Source organism: Mastigoproctus giganteus, chromosome 7 (genome assembly GCF_048544385.1).
Source record: "Mastigoproctus giganteus isolate SK-2022 chromosome 7, ASM4854438v1, whole genome shotgun sequence".
In the NCBI taxonomy this organism is placed as follows: domain Eukaryota; kingdom Metazoa; phylum Arthropoda; class Arachnida; order Uropygi; family Thelyphonidae; genus Mastigoproctus; species Mastigoproctus giganteus.
In genome coordinates, this window is record NC_143581.1 from 103015603 (window position 1) to 103029449 (window position 13847).

Genomic DNA, 13847 nt, shown 5'->3' on the forward strand with positions numbered 1-13847 from the left:
TATTTAAAATTCATATTTTAAATATGAGTAATTGTTATTTATTTATTGATGTTATTTACTTAGATTGTTATTTATTTATTGATGTATATTTTATACTTTTGTTATTATATATCTGATATGGTGACCTAACCAATTAGGTCACTGAAAGCTTAAATTTTTATATATGACCTGGTCTTGGCACATTATAGCCTTAATTGCTAATGCAGCAATAAAATCCAAACCAAACTCCTGTGTGGCTAGTGCATTCCATTTGTGGTGATCTCACCATGCAGCTAGGTGAATGAGGGTAACCTCTAATCTTAACTGGGCAGCCGATACTTGGGTTGCCTAATTAAATTCCACAAAGGGCAATGATCCTTTTTTCAAGCACCCAAATTCATCCATCAATACACTAAATTTCCATTATCACACAAGGCAGTGAAAAAAATTAGTTGAAATATGCTACAAATTTATGTTTATGATACATGCATTTTAAATAATTATTCATGAAATAGTATTGGCTGTCTGTTCACGAATCATGACAATAATTAACCATTGTTTTCAATCTACTCCTATTTAACATTAACATATGCAATTACCTGTACCAACGACGACGTCGAACATAATCCGTAAAGCTTTTGTAAGCATGGTATTTTCGAGGGAAATCTATAGCATACTGCCAGCCTTCACTATCTGTGCCACCAGGTGTTCTGAAATCAATAGCCCAATCAGAAATCTGCAAAAAAAAAAAAAAATATATATATATATATATATATATATATATCTTAGCAGCCGATTATATATATATATACACACAGTAAACCCCCACTATTCGCAGTCGCTGATTTAATATAAAATGAAACCTAAAAAAATTTGAATTTTAAAGCGCCGTGAACATTTTCTGCCATAAAAAAAACATGGGCGTGGCTAAAATTATTTTTCCCGGTCAAAACAGCACTCAGTGGGTGGGGGGAGAGGGGTGACAAAATCGCGAGCGTGGATGTTTCTCGCTAATCCTTGTTCAGTATGTGTTATGCGCTTGTCATGGAAGGTTTCGTCGTTTGCTTTTAATTTATATGCTTATAAATTGAATAAATTTATAAATTGATATGCTTACAAAAGTGATAAATCTACCATTTTACAGTGTAAAACAGACTTTTTCGAGTGTTAACGGAAGAAAGTGACTTTATTGTGGACAAGTTCTTTCTAACCCGTACAAAAATATGGCTACGAATAACAAGGGAAATGTGAAAAGATCAAGGTGATGATATTAGCGAATAAAATTGAGTTATTAGACAAAATTTCTAATGGTGAAAGTGTCTCCTCAGTGTCAAAACATTATAAAATCAATGAGTCAACAGTACGATCAATCAAGAAATCGGAAGAAAAAATCCGCCGTAGTGTCCGTGAAAACGCGCTAATTGCTTCAAAAATTTTCTCTGTAACTCGTGATGTTAAATTAGAAAAAAACGGAAAAAGCTTTAAATCTGTGGATAGAAGACTGAACTCAAAATAAAATTCACTTAAGTTCACTCATCATTCGTGAAAAGGCAAAACTCCTTTATCAATACTTTAGCGAAACTGGTGATAGCACTGGCGGGATAAGTTTTTTAGCTAGCAAAGGCGCTGGTTTGAAATTTCTAATAAATATTACATTTAATATTAAATTGTTTCTTATTTTCATTTCGATGCCATATGCTTGCCTTTCACTATATACTGTCAGGGACATGCACGCTGACCAAGTACTGGCCACACGTATAGTTTTGGTGCTCCGTTATTTGTTGTGCCATTTATTGGTTTCAAGTGTCACATTTTCATTTATTTTGTGTCGATTAAGTTCCTCTTCTCAAGATGTATCCATGGACATCAACTTCGTGAAGATCGGCCAAGATAATCGAAAGTTATGGTAATTTTTATTAGCATTGATCTTGCCGGGTCACAACGTGATTTTGCATTGAGTATTATTATATTGCCAATTTTGTTAAAGTGAATAGTACCACAAATAACTCCTAAATATTGATCATAGTAATTCTCGGGAACAGTAATCGAAGAGTTCTACAACCACATGTAACTTTCATGACGAATTTTGGATATTTTGCTAGTTTTCCTCGTTTGACTTTAGTATGCTGGTTAGCATTAGCATTAGTAGAGGCATTTGATGCAAGAAAGCAAGCTTATGCAGCATCAGCCAAAAAAAAAAAAAACCCACTTCCACTTCACCCCTCTGTTCGTTCAAAATACCTGTCCAGCTGAGCCTTAAACTTATTTAGGCTATCAACCTCCACCACAAGGGATGGCAGTCTGTTCCACCAACCAACCACCTGCTGGCTAAAGGCAAATTTCCGCACATCTATCCTACATCTGTCTTTCCTCAATTTGAATTTATGCCCTCTCAGGTGATTTTTCTGAGCTAGAGGAAGAATCCCATCAGCATTGAGCATGCTTAAACCATTCAAGGCTTTATACACCTCTATCAGATCACCTCGCTGGTGCCTAGTCCTCAGACACTGTAATTTGCAACACTTAAGCCTTTCTTCGTAAGAGCACCCCTTTGTTCCATTCACTAATCTTGTTGCCCTTCTCTGTACTCGTTCCAGCAGCTCTACATCCTTCTTGAAATGAGGCCTCCAGACCTGTATACAGTACTTTAGGTGTGGCCTGACCATTGCCTTATACAATGGAATAATCACCTCCTTATACCTGCTGGAAAAATTCCTGTATATCATTGACAATACTCCATGAGCTACTCTTGCAGCCCGTCTGCACTGCTCAGAGAACTTCATATCTGCCTGCACAATCACCCCCAAGTCCCTTTCATTCTCTACCACTGTCAGTGTAGTACCACAGAGTTGATACGTTGCTCTGGGGTTGCTTTTTCCCATGTGTAGTACTTTACATTTGTCAATGTTAAACTTCATTTGCCACCTCTCAGCCCATCTGCTCAACCTTTCCAGATCCTGTTGCAGCAGCATAGTGTCAGTGGTGTCCTTGACAACCCTGCCAACCTTTGTATCATCTGCAAACTTGGACATTAAGCTTGATATACCATCATCAATATCATTTATAAATACAGAAAACAATAATGGACCCAACACTGAGCCCTGAGGGACTCCACTAATAAGATTAGTCCACGATGAGCAGTGTCCATTGATTACCACTCTCTGTCTTCTCCCCCTCAACCACCCCTTTATCCATAGCAGCAATTTGCCTCCAATGTCACACTGCTCCAATTTGTGTAGCAGTCTTCCATGTGCAACAGTATCAAAAGCCTTTCTAAGATCCAAGTATATAATATCAAAGTTATTCCCTGCATCCAGTTCTTTTGTGACTGCATCATAGTATCCAATCAAGTTGGTCAGGCAAGACTTCCCCTTAACAAAACCATGCTGTGTCCGAGCTATAACTGAAGTCTTGTCTAAATGATCCTGCAGTGCTTCTTTAACCAGTGCCTCCATTAATTTTCCTGGAACAGAAGTTAAGCTCACAGGTCTATAATTACTTGTGTCAGCCTTTGATCCTCCTTTGTGAATTGGGGTCACATTTGCACATTTCCAGTCTATGGGTACCTCCCCTGAGTCCAAGGAAGCTCTCATAATTATGGCTAAGGGTTTGCTTACTTCCTTTGCTGCCTCCTTTAATATAACTGGATAGATCCCATCCACCCCGGGTGCCTTTCTTGTGTTTATCTTCAACAGTTTCTCCTCCACTTTACTCCCAGTTATTTCAAGATTCTGTAGCTTACTGCTAGAGTTGAATACACCTCTGGCATTCCCCTTGCTGAATAACTCCTCATGTGTGAATGTCGATGCAAAATATTCATTTAGTTTGTTAGCTACCTGAGCAGGATCATCAACAGTTGACCCATCAATATCAAGTGGACCAATCTGATTCATCCCCTTCCTTCTAGAGTTTACATAAGTAAAGAACTCTTTGCTGTTTTTCTTTGCATCCCTTGCCAAGGATTTCTCGTAATCTGCCTTCGCCTGCCTAACCTCCTTTGTAACTTGGTTGCATATCAACTTGTATCTATCATAGGCTTCTGTGTCATGTGTTAATTTGTAAGTATCCCATGCATTTTTCTTCTCTGCCATATGCCTCATTAGTTCATCTGACATCCATTTTGGCCTAAACCTTGAACAATATTTCTTAGTTGGTATGTAAAGCCTAGTAGCTTCCAAGATAAGTTCTTTGAATGCTTCCCATTTTGAATTTGCTGTTGGTAACATCATCAGTTGGTCCCACTGTATAGAATTTAAATACTGTCTCAGTCCATCGTAGTCGCCTTTACGGAAGCAATAACCCTTCCCTTTACCCCTAATGGTAGTTACCTCTTTCAGTAAATCCCACTTCAGCACACTGTGATCACTGCCACCTAGTGGTTCATTTATCTGCAGATTCTTAATGCATGAAGAATCACTGCTGATAATCAAATCAAGAGTATTACTCCCTCTAGTTGCCTCCCGAACATGCTGATGTAGAAAACAATCATCCAATAAATCCACAAAAGCCCTGCTAGTGTGTGAGTAACCAGCCCCCAAATTCCAGTCAATATCTGGGAAATTAAAATCTCCCATTATAAGACTCTCTGATTTACTGGCCCACTCTATTTCCCTGTACAGTTCCTTATTATACTCATCAGAGTCATTAGGCCTATAGCACACTCCTACTCTCAATTTTGATCTCCCAATGCTTATGTCACACCAAACTGACTCAACACTGCACTGTCCAGCGATGTCGACTGGCTTCACTTCCTTGGTTTTTATGTGTTTCTTAACTAATAGCATAACCCCTCCCCCCTTCCTATCCTGTCTATCCTTTCTGTAGACGTTGTATTCCCCAAATTGCATTTCTGCATCCCTTATATCTGTGTGACACCACGTCTCTGATATCCCAACAATATCTGCCTTGATGTTTTGAGCAATACCTCAAATTCATCAAATTTATTTACTAAACTCCTAGCATTGGTGTACACGCAAGTATACCTGCACCTGTTTCTATTCTTAGCTACCCTAACACAACCCATGTGTTTACTTGTACCGCAATGGCTCCGAGCAGTCTCTGAAATACCATGCATCTTGTTTTTCAGGCTTCTGATCATTCTAATAGAAGCAGTGCAAGAATCTCTTTCACCTCTGCCAGTGGCTACTGTCAATCTATTGGTCTTTGTCTCCCCCCCAAGCTAGCAGTTTTCCGACCCACCTAACACTGCCTCGATAGCATCAGCAAATATTCTTGCACCCTTTCTATTTAAGTGTATCCCATCCCTGTAGAAGCAATCTTTCCTGTTAACAAGTACAGTCCAGGCTGAAAAAAATTCTACCCCTTGAGCCTTGCACAATCTTTCCAGGGCCAAATTGATCGACAAGGCTCTCATCATATACTCCCTCCTATCGTGTCTGGGCAGAATTGCTAATAAACAAAGGCCTTTGTTCACAGTGTACACCACGCGGTCAAGCCCTGTTTGAGTGACCGTTAGTGTGATTTGGTAGCTACGTACTTCAAGACATCCATATCCAGAATATTTATTGGTACTAAATTTATTTGATTTAAAATATGATAAATAGAAGTTATTAATTCCATTATATTTAAGATATTGAGAACATATATATATATATATATAATAATATGCGCAGAGCCGTGCTCCCAATGGCTCCCCAGGACGAACAATAAACCAAGCTCATCATCCAGTATTCTTCATATCTAGGGGTTAAGACTTCCCCCCTCCCACTCGTAAAACTCTGAGATTCTGAACTAAACACTGCACCCCAGCAGCAAAGCAACTCAGCAACTGCCCCTCAGAAGCTTTCATCCCGTGGATTTTCATCCCGCAGATTTTCATCCCTCAGATTTCATCCTGCTGCAAAAAAATTATCTTGGCACCATTATCCAATTCTGGATTTGGGAACACAAGACCTGGAGGAGATGCCAGACAGTCAACAAGGCCAGCCAGAGGGTTCCCAGACATCTACCGACAAGTGCGCGGTGAAACCCACCCTAGACAAACCAGAAGAACAGGACGAATCCAGACATGACACCACCTGCAAGAGGAGAAACAAGAGGTACAATACTGAAAAACCAGACCGGGAAATGAGGAGCAATAGTGAAGCAAGAGATCGACAGGAACCAAGCAAAAACACAGAAGAGCAAAAACACAGAAGAGCAAAAACAAGGGGAAAAAATCTCCCCCCTGGATCTCTCATTGCCACAGGGAACAGTCCTTGGGCAAGTGCTCACCCTGCGAGCCACTCTAGAAAACATAATGAAAGATAACAGTAGCAGAATTTCTTCAACCTTAAGAGCAGACATAGTCCTTCAATGGACTAAATTAGAAACAATCCTCCTGCAAACAAATGTGAGCACCAGAGGGCGCTTGCAGCCCTAGAAGCATATAAAGATGCTGATGGTGGCAAACAAATGCTACAGCGCGCCCCATCATATGCCCAAGCGCTGAGGCAAACCCCAAGTGAGAGGGAAAAAAACAGCGAATTACAAGTTCAAAAGAAGAAAGTACTCACAAAAACTCCAAATATAGTGATACTGAGACCTACCGGGGACAGCAACCAATCAAGTGAGCAAATCAAACAAAAAGTAATAGATAATATGAAGGAAGACAAAACACCAGAATAAAGTCTATCCGCAAAACCAGGGATCGTGATTGAGACTGAGAGCGAGGAGATAGAAGAAATAAAAGCAAATGAGAAAATAACCACATTAGGGCTAAAGGCAGAATTATCAAAAAAGAAAGGCCCAACTATACTAATATTCGATGTAGAGTATGACATGGATCCGCAGCAATTAACAAACGAGATTTATAGAAAGAACTTACAGAGCCACTTCCCAGAGTTGGAACCCTCTGAGCTGATTTTTCCAAAGTTCAAAATAAAAGCAAAGAACGGGATGGGAGTAAATTGGACGGTGGAACTGGCGCCATCTGCTTGGCAAATCTTAAGCACCCAAAACAGAATTTATATAGAATGGAGCAGCCTGAGATACAGGGAACATATATCCATTTCCAAGTGCTTTCGCTGCTGCAGATATGGCCACACCACCCATACTTGCACACAAAGAGAGCCGACTTGCGGCCACTGCTCTGGCAAAGGACATGAGTACAATACCTGCCCCAACAAAACCGACGCACCAACCTGCACAAACTGTAAGAGTCTGAAACTGGAGCACTCACACTCCATCCACGATACTGGATGTCCGACATACCAAAAAATCAAGAGTTCCTACCAACAGAGAATAGATTATGGCCACACACCATAAACAGTTCAACTCCAGCGTTCTCACATTCCACCAGCTCAATGCACAGCGTGCCAGAGCGGTTGCGGAGCAAGTCCGACTAAAAGCTGACGATGAAAACGCTGACATCCTCATAATATTGGAACCGTACACGCACCAAAAGCAAGTACGGGGATATCCTATTAAATACAAAATTGTGCAGTACACAGATGAAACTCCATGGGCAACTGTGATAATCAGGAACCCCCATATCACGGTCACAAAAATCCCACAATTCTGCACACCATGGGTAGCATGTGCCCACCTTGTCACCTCTCTGAGAAGTCTTTATGTGGTTGCTTTATACTGCAGGCCAGGGGCAGAAATCAACTATGCGATAACATACCTGGAGAATCTTCAAACTGCACTAAGCGGACACAAGATAATAGTGGGGGCAGACGTCAACTGCAGGTCCCCCCTCTGGCACAGTACCACGCCTGAAAGAAGAGGCTCAACAAATGGGCAAAGGCTCGAGGAGCACCTGGCCAACTCTATATTTGTTGTTAAAAACCAACCCTTCTGCCTCCCGACATTCTGCAACACCTTATGGGAAGCAGAGATTGATATAACATTAGCCACAAGAAATATAGACACCCACATCACAAATTGGACGGTTAGAAACGCCTGGACGACCTCGGACCATTGCACAATAACCTTCACATTAGAAAGGAACCTGACAAGAACAGCTGTCGACAGGCACATGCTAAATAGATTCGCCCTCAGCAAGGCAAATTGGGACACCTTCCGAGAGAATCTACGCACAGCAGGCCAGCAATACCTGCACATACCTGAGGGAGCAGGAATGCAGGAGCGAAAACCCGGAACGACTCCAGAAGAATTTAACAAAAATAATAACAGAAGCAGCAGAGAAAGCCATGAAGAGAAGAATCCCCATTGCAGGGGCCACGCCCTGGTGGACTCCAGAGCTCACACGAATGAGGAAATTAGTTCAACACAGAAGAAAACAATTTCAGAGGGCTAGGAGGAATTGGCCGCAACAAAAAGTCACTGAACTCAGGAACCAATATAGAATCGCTAGAAATTGTTATACTGAACAGATAAAGAAAAAGAAAAGAGAATCATGGGAGAGGTTGGTACAAGGGTCAGGAAACAGCAACCCCTGGGGGGTGGTATACAAAATTACCACTCACAAACTCCCCAGGGGGGAAGTCGTGACAGCCACCAAAACAGCACAAGGAAATTTAACCATAACCTGGGAGGAGTCGGTTGGGAACATCCTGGACAACATCCTTCAGGAGCTGCCAACAACACTAACAGATGAGCAGCAGGCTATCTGCCAAGCAAACAATTGCTATAATAATGACCAAATAGAACCCCCCTTCACCTTAGAAGAAATTCAGGATGCAGCAAGCCCCACAAAAAATAAGAAATGCCCTGGACTGGACCTAATTGAACCGGAGATGGCAAAAGAAGCAATGGAACATATACCGGAATTACTGCTAAAACTATTCAATTGCTGCCTGGAAGCAGGTAAATTTCCACTACAGTGGAAAAAGGCAAATTTAAAACTACTCCTAAAAAACCCAACAAAGCCACAAGAGACACCTAGTTCCTATAGACCCATAGCCCTGCTACCAGCCCTCAGTAAAATATTCGAAAGGCTGCTACATACCAGAATCACAAGGCATTATAATGAAGTCAATCCTAACATGACAAAGCAATACGGATTTACTTCTGGTAAATCCACTATCGAAGCAATACAGAACCTACTCTCTAGAGCCGCCCATTGTCAAAGGAAATACTTCCTCGTCATTGCTGTGGATTTCGCTGGGGCGTTCGACACCCTCTGGTGGCCAAGCATCTTGGCGAGACTCAGAGCTGCCAACCTTCCATTGAATCTTTATTATTGCATGAAGGATTACCTGGCTGATAGAGCAGTGCAAGTTACCACACCATATAAATGCCTCAGTTGCCCAGTCCGCAGGGGCTGCCCCCAGGGTTCTGTCCTGGGACCGCTCCTGTGGAACTTTGTCTTAGACGAATTCCTCGCCATGGATCTGGGTGGTGTGGAGGCCCAGGCCTATGCAGATGACTTGGTCTTGACCATCGCGGCTGACAGCAGATCCTCCTTAGAAATGCAAGCAAATGATGCCCTGCAAAAGCTGCTAGATTGGACGAAGCTACACTTACTCAAACTAGCACCCGACAAGACAAAATCGGTGCTGCTAAAAGGTACGCTAGACTTAAGGAGACCACCACAAATTAAGATTGAGAACAAAAGAGTTAAGCTGTGCGAACAAATTAAATACCTAGGAATAATCCTGGACAGAAAATTAAATTTCAAGCCACACCTAGAATATATTAAACAAAAGATAAGAAGATACGCGGCCCTCTTTGCCAGAGTCACTCGCAGAGACTGGGGACTCAGAAGTACTACCCTGTTAGTTATTTAGTTATTTGGTTTTTAGGAGCATTAGCAGCTAAGGCCATATTGCTCCGTGAATATGCGGTGGTCATTCCTGACCTTTCTGCATCCTCCGCATTTGGTGGTGACGGGCTCGAACCCCGGTCTAATCAAGAAGCGGGTGCTACGCACTGCTGCTCCTTCCCACCTGGCTACGGAGGCGCCTGTACTACCCTGTCTCTGTACTACAAAGCTCTCTTTATCCCTGCCATCATATATGGCTCCCCTGTCTGGTCGAGGGTGGCACTAGAAGTGAATAAACGGATCTTCGAAACCATTCAGAGGACCATCCTCCTTACTATGTAGAGAGCAACTAGAACGACTAGCACTGCTGCCCTCCAAGTCCTGGTAGGAATTCTGCCCCTGGATCTCGAAGCTATCCGCTGTGGTCTGCTCTACCATCTTGCCAGAAACACATTGGCTACAATGTATGACCTTACCACTGACATCACTAATGACCGCAACTATGAGAAGAGAAGAATCACCGACCATCTCTTCCAGATTTGGCAGAGGAGATGGAGCAACACAGAAAAAGGTGCAGTGACCAGAAGATTCCTCTCCACTGTCACCAAGCTGTACCCTAAGGCGCCAGCATGGTTTCACCCTGGTCGAAATACCACCTTCCTCCTTACAGGGCACGGCCCATTTAAAGCTAAACTTCACCAACTTGGCATCATAAATAACGCGGACTGTTCCTGTGGCAACCCGGAGTCCTGGAGACACTTAATGTTTGAGTGCGATTTGTATGATGACCTACGACTACGCCTAATAACGGCAATCCAATATATCCCAGACAACCAAAAACCCAGACTGTTAGACACTCAAGAGGATTACAAGGCACTCAGTCAATATGCCCAGGATCTATTTTCTAGAAGGAAAACAATGATAGAAATATACCAAAGGCAACCTGACTAGAAAGAATGCAGGAGGTCAAACAAGTAAAAAAAAAAAAAAAAAAAAAAACTCAGCATACCACAGAAAGACAAGACACGAGGATGATTTGGATGGCCTACTGTCGATCCAAAACTGCACTCCCTTGTGCGGGATTTTTTTTTTTTTTTTTTTTTTTTCGGGGAGGGGGTATTTGCTCTTCTCCTCTCGATATTTTTCTATTTTTTTTTATTTTTTATTATTATTTTATTTTATTTTTTCCTCCTCTTCTCGCCTCCCCATGTCGTGGGGCATGGGCATGCCCCACTGAAAATGGGAGACCACCTTCCTATCCGACCCCCGCTTCTTCCTATTTTCATCCCCCCTCTCTACACTCTCCCTCCTATTACTTTCTCTTGTACAGCGATTGCCCCACATGTCCAAATTTAAATCACATCAAAGTTTACCCGACCTTTTAGGCTCTCTAGAAATAGTTCTTTCACCACGCAGCACTTTCTAAATGCAATTATACTTAAATGAACAGCGATAACTCCAACCTTTATTTTAGGTCCTAGTCACCGAAATCCCAGGAAAGTAAGTGGCAGGACCTTCCAGAGTATAATTAGTCTCTTGGTACACCCAGCCGGCGTCCCCATCGCTAGGTATGGTAACACCGGGTCCCACTGGGGGCCCGGCGGCCAACAGGCCGGATGAACAATGGGCACAACAAACTACATACCACATGACCCATACATTATTTTTAAACCTCTGGCATAGACAGGGTACTGTCACTCGATACATAGAACATACGCGGAGATGGGAGAAATCCCCGGAGCCGTCAGACCCTCAACATACCTATACCGTCTATGTACATAGTCATATTATGAAGGTACATATAATATATACATAGACAAAATTTTAGACTAGTTTTTCTTATATATTTCATACTTTGGAACGGAACCCCTTTATTACTACTATGAGAGCCATAACTCAGTATTCGCATTTTTGGTATTCGCGGCATTTCTCAGGAACGTAACCCCCGCGAATAGCAGGGGTTTACTGTATATATATACATAAAATCAGCTGAGTGCTGAGACAGGACAGCACAAAAGTACATGTGCTTTGAGTGACTGGGGTTAAAGCCCGTGACTGCTAAATATGGTGCTCTTTTTTGTATTCTTTTGATCTTGTTAACTTCTCTGACCATGTGGTCATCTCGGAGTATACACAGAAAATTTATTTATTTATTTTTATATATATATATATATACAGTATATAAATAAATATCTATATGTACAGTCACTCCCCGATTTATGTAAGGGTTGCGTTCCGCAGATTCTACGTAAGTCGGAATATCCCCCATGCTTGTGTAGCACTCGGAACTCACTATTGCTGTCTGCAAGTTAATAAGTTCTTCGTTAGATACTTCCTTCTCATCTTCCTTTATTAACTCCTCCATGTCTTTAGCATCTACCTCCAACTGAAGTAGCTTTGTAACCTTTACAATCTTATCTGTAACCTCTTCATACGATTCATCTTTTTCAAATCCTTCGAAGCCTTTTACGTGGCATGGGCATATTTTCTTTCATGCGCCGTTTAAACAACTTTTAGTAATTTCCACCCAGGCCTTATTAATGTTTAAGATGGCTTGGTAAATATTGTAAGATTTCCAAAATTCTCTTAACGTAAAATTTTTCTCACAGTCTACTGCAGACAATGCCCGAGCAAATGTTGCGTGTAAATAGCATGCTTTTAAATTTGAAATAACACCCTGATCCATAAGATGGATGAGAGAAGTTGTGGTTGGCGTAGAAATATGACTCATGTTCGAATTGAAATCATCTAGATGTGTAGGAAATCCAGGAGCATTATCTAATAGAAGTCAAAATCTTGAAAGGAACATCGTTGTCTTTACAATATTTTTCAATATCAGAAATGAAGCAGCATTTAAACCAACCCTCAAAGAGAGATATTGTTATCCATGCTCTCTGGTTCGATCAGAAATGCATGGGTAGGGTGGCTTTATTGATGCCCTTAAATGCACGAGGATTTCCAGAATGGTACACAAGCAGTGGTTTTAATCTGTAATCTCCCACTGCATTAGCCCTCCAAGCAAGAGCATGGCCCTATCTTTTGAAGCCTTGAAACCTGGCATTGTCCTTTCCTCTTTGGCAATGTATGTTCAATCTGGCAATTTTTCCAATACAGAACAGTCTTGTCAACATTAAAAATTTGCTGGGTTGAATAGCTGCCTTCATCAATAATTTTTTCCAACACATCACAAAATTTCTCTGCAGTTTCAGAATCGGCACTGGTGACTTCACTGCATACTTTAACGTTGTTGAAACCAGTGCAATGCTTGAACCTATTAAACCACCTATTGCTTGCCATGAACTTGGCTTGGGGTTCGCCATACCTTTCCTTAATATCTTCATAAATACTTGTTGCTTTTGGACTATGTATATAAAGTGCTTAGCATCATAATACACAGCCATTTCTGAATAAACAGAAAATTTTTAAGGTGGCATCGTTTTAGGTTATATCTCATATTGTGAATGCCTTCACAACGAGTTGCCATGATATTGCACTACTTCGAATAAGTAACGCTTCACCTAAGGAGAAGACTAGTGTTACTTATTCTCAGATAGGTACCACCACCCAGACAGCACTGTTTCAGGGCTATTTGGCCCTTCGTCAGTGAGTGGGTAGGTACCCAGGTGATGCAATGATGGCATCACCTGGGTACCTACCCACTCACTGACGAAGGGCCAAATAGCCCTGAAACAGTGCTGTCTGGGTGGTGGTACCTATCTGAGAATAAGTAACACTAGTCTTCTCCTTAGGTGAAGCGTTACTTATTCGAAGTAGTGCAATATCATGGCAACTCGTTGTGAAGGCATTCACAATATGAGATATAACCTAAAACGATGCCACCTTAAAAATTTTCTGTTTATTCAGAAATGGCTGTGTATTATGATGCTAAGCACTTTATATACATAGTCTAAATTTGTTCGCAGCTTGAGGCTCTAGCCCTAAATGCGCCTTAGCCTTTGTTGCTTTTGCTTGAATGGCCACTGGACTCAGGGGTACTTGCTTCTGAATCAAATTTTCCATTCATATTATTAATAGCTGTTGCATCTTTGATATAGCACCTGAACACTGTTTTGTGATCACTGCTGATCTTAAGTGCATTGATCCTTTGACACGCACACTATCCTTTAAAATAGTATTTACTGTTGAAGCAGTGAGACCTAATTCCTTTGCAATAGATGACAAACTTTGTCCTGCTTCT

General features: G+C 41.5%; 1 protein-coding gene across 7 annotated transcripts in view; it reads right to left on the reverse strand.

Annotated features, from left to right (window-relative positions):
• Positions 1-13847, reverse strand: part of Pex23 (tectonin beta-propeller repeat-containing peroxin 23) — an 851062-nt gene that overhangs the window by 227849 nt on the left and 609366 nt on the right. For all 7 annotated transcript variants that reach the window (XM_090377810.1, XM_090377813.1, XM_090377811.1 and 4 more), the window contains one exon: positions 579-715. In XM_090377810.1, the coding sequence (XP_090233936.1) occupies positions 579-715 (137 nt within the window). The remainder of the gene's footprint in view (positions 1-578; positions 716-13847) is intronic.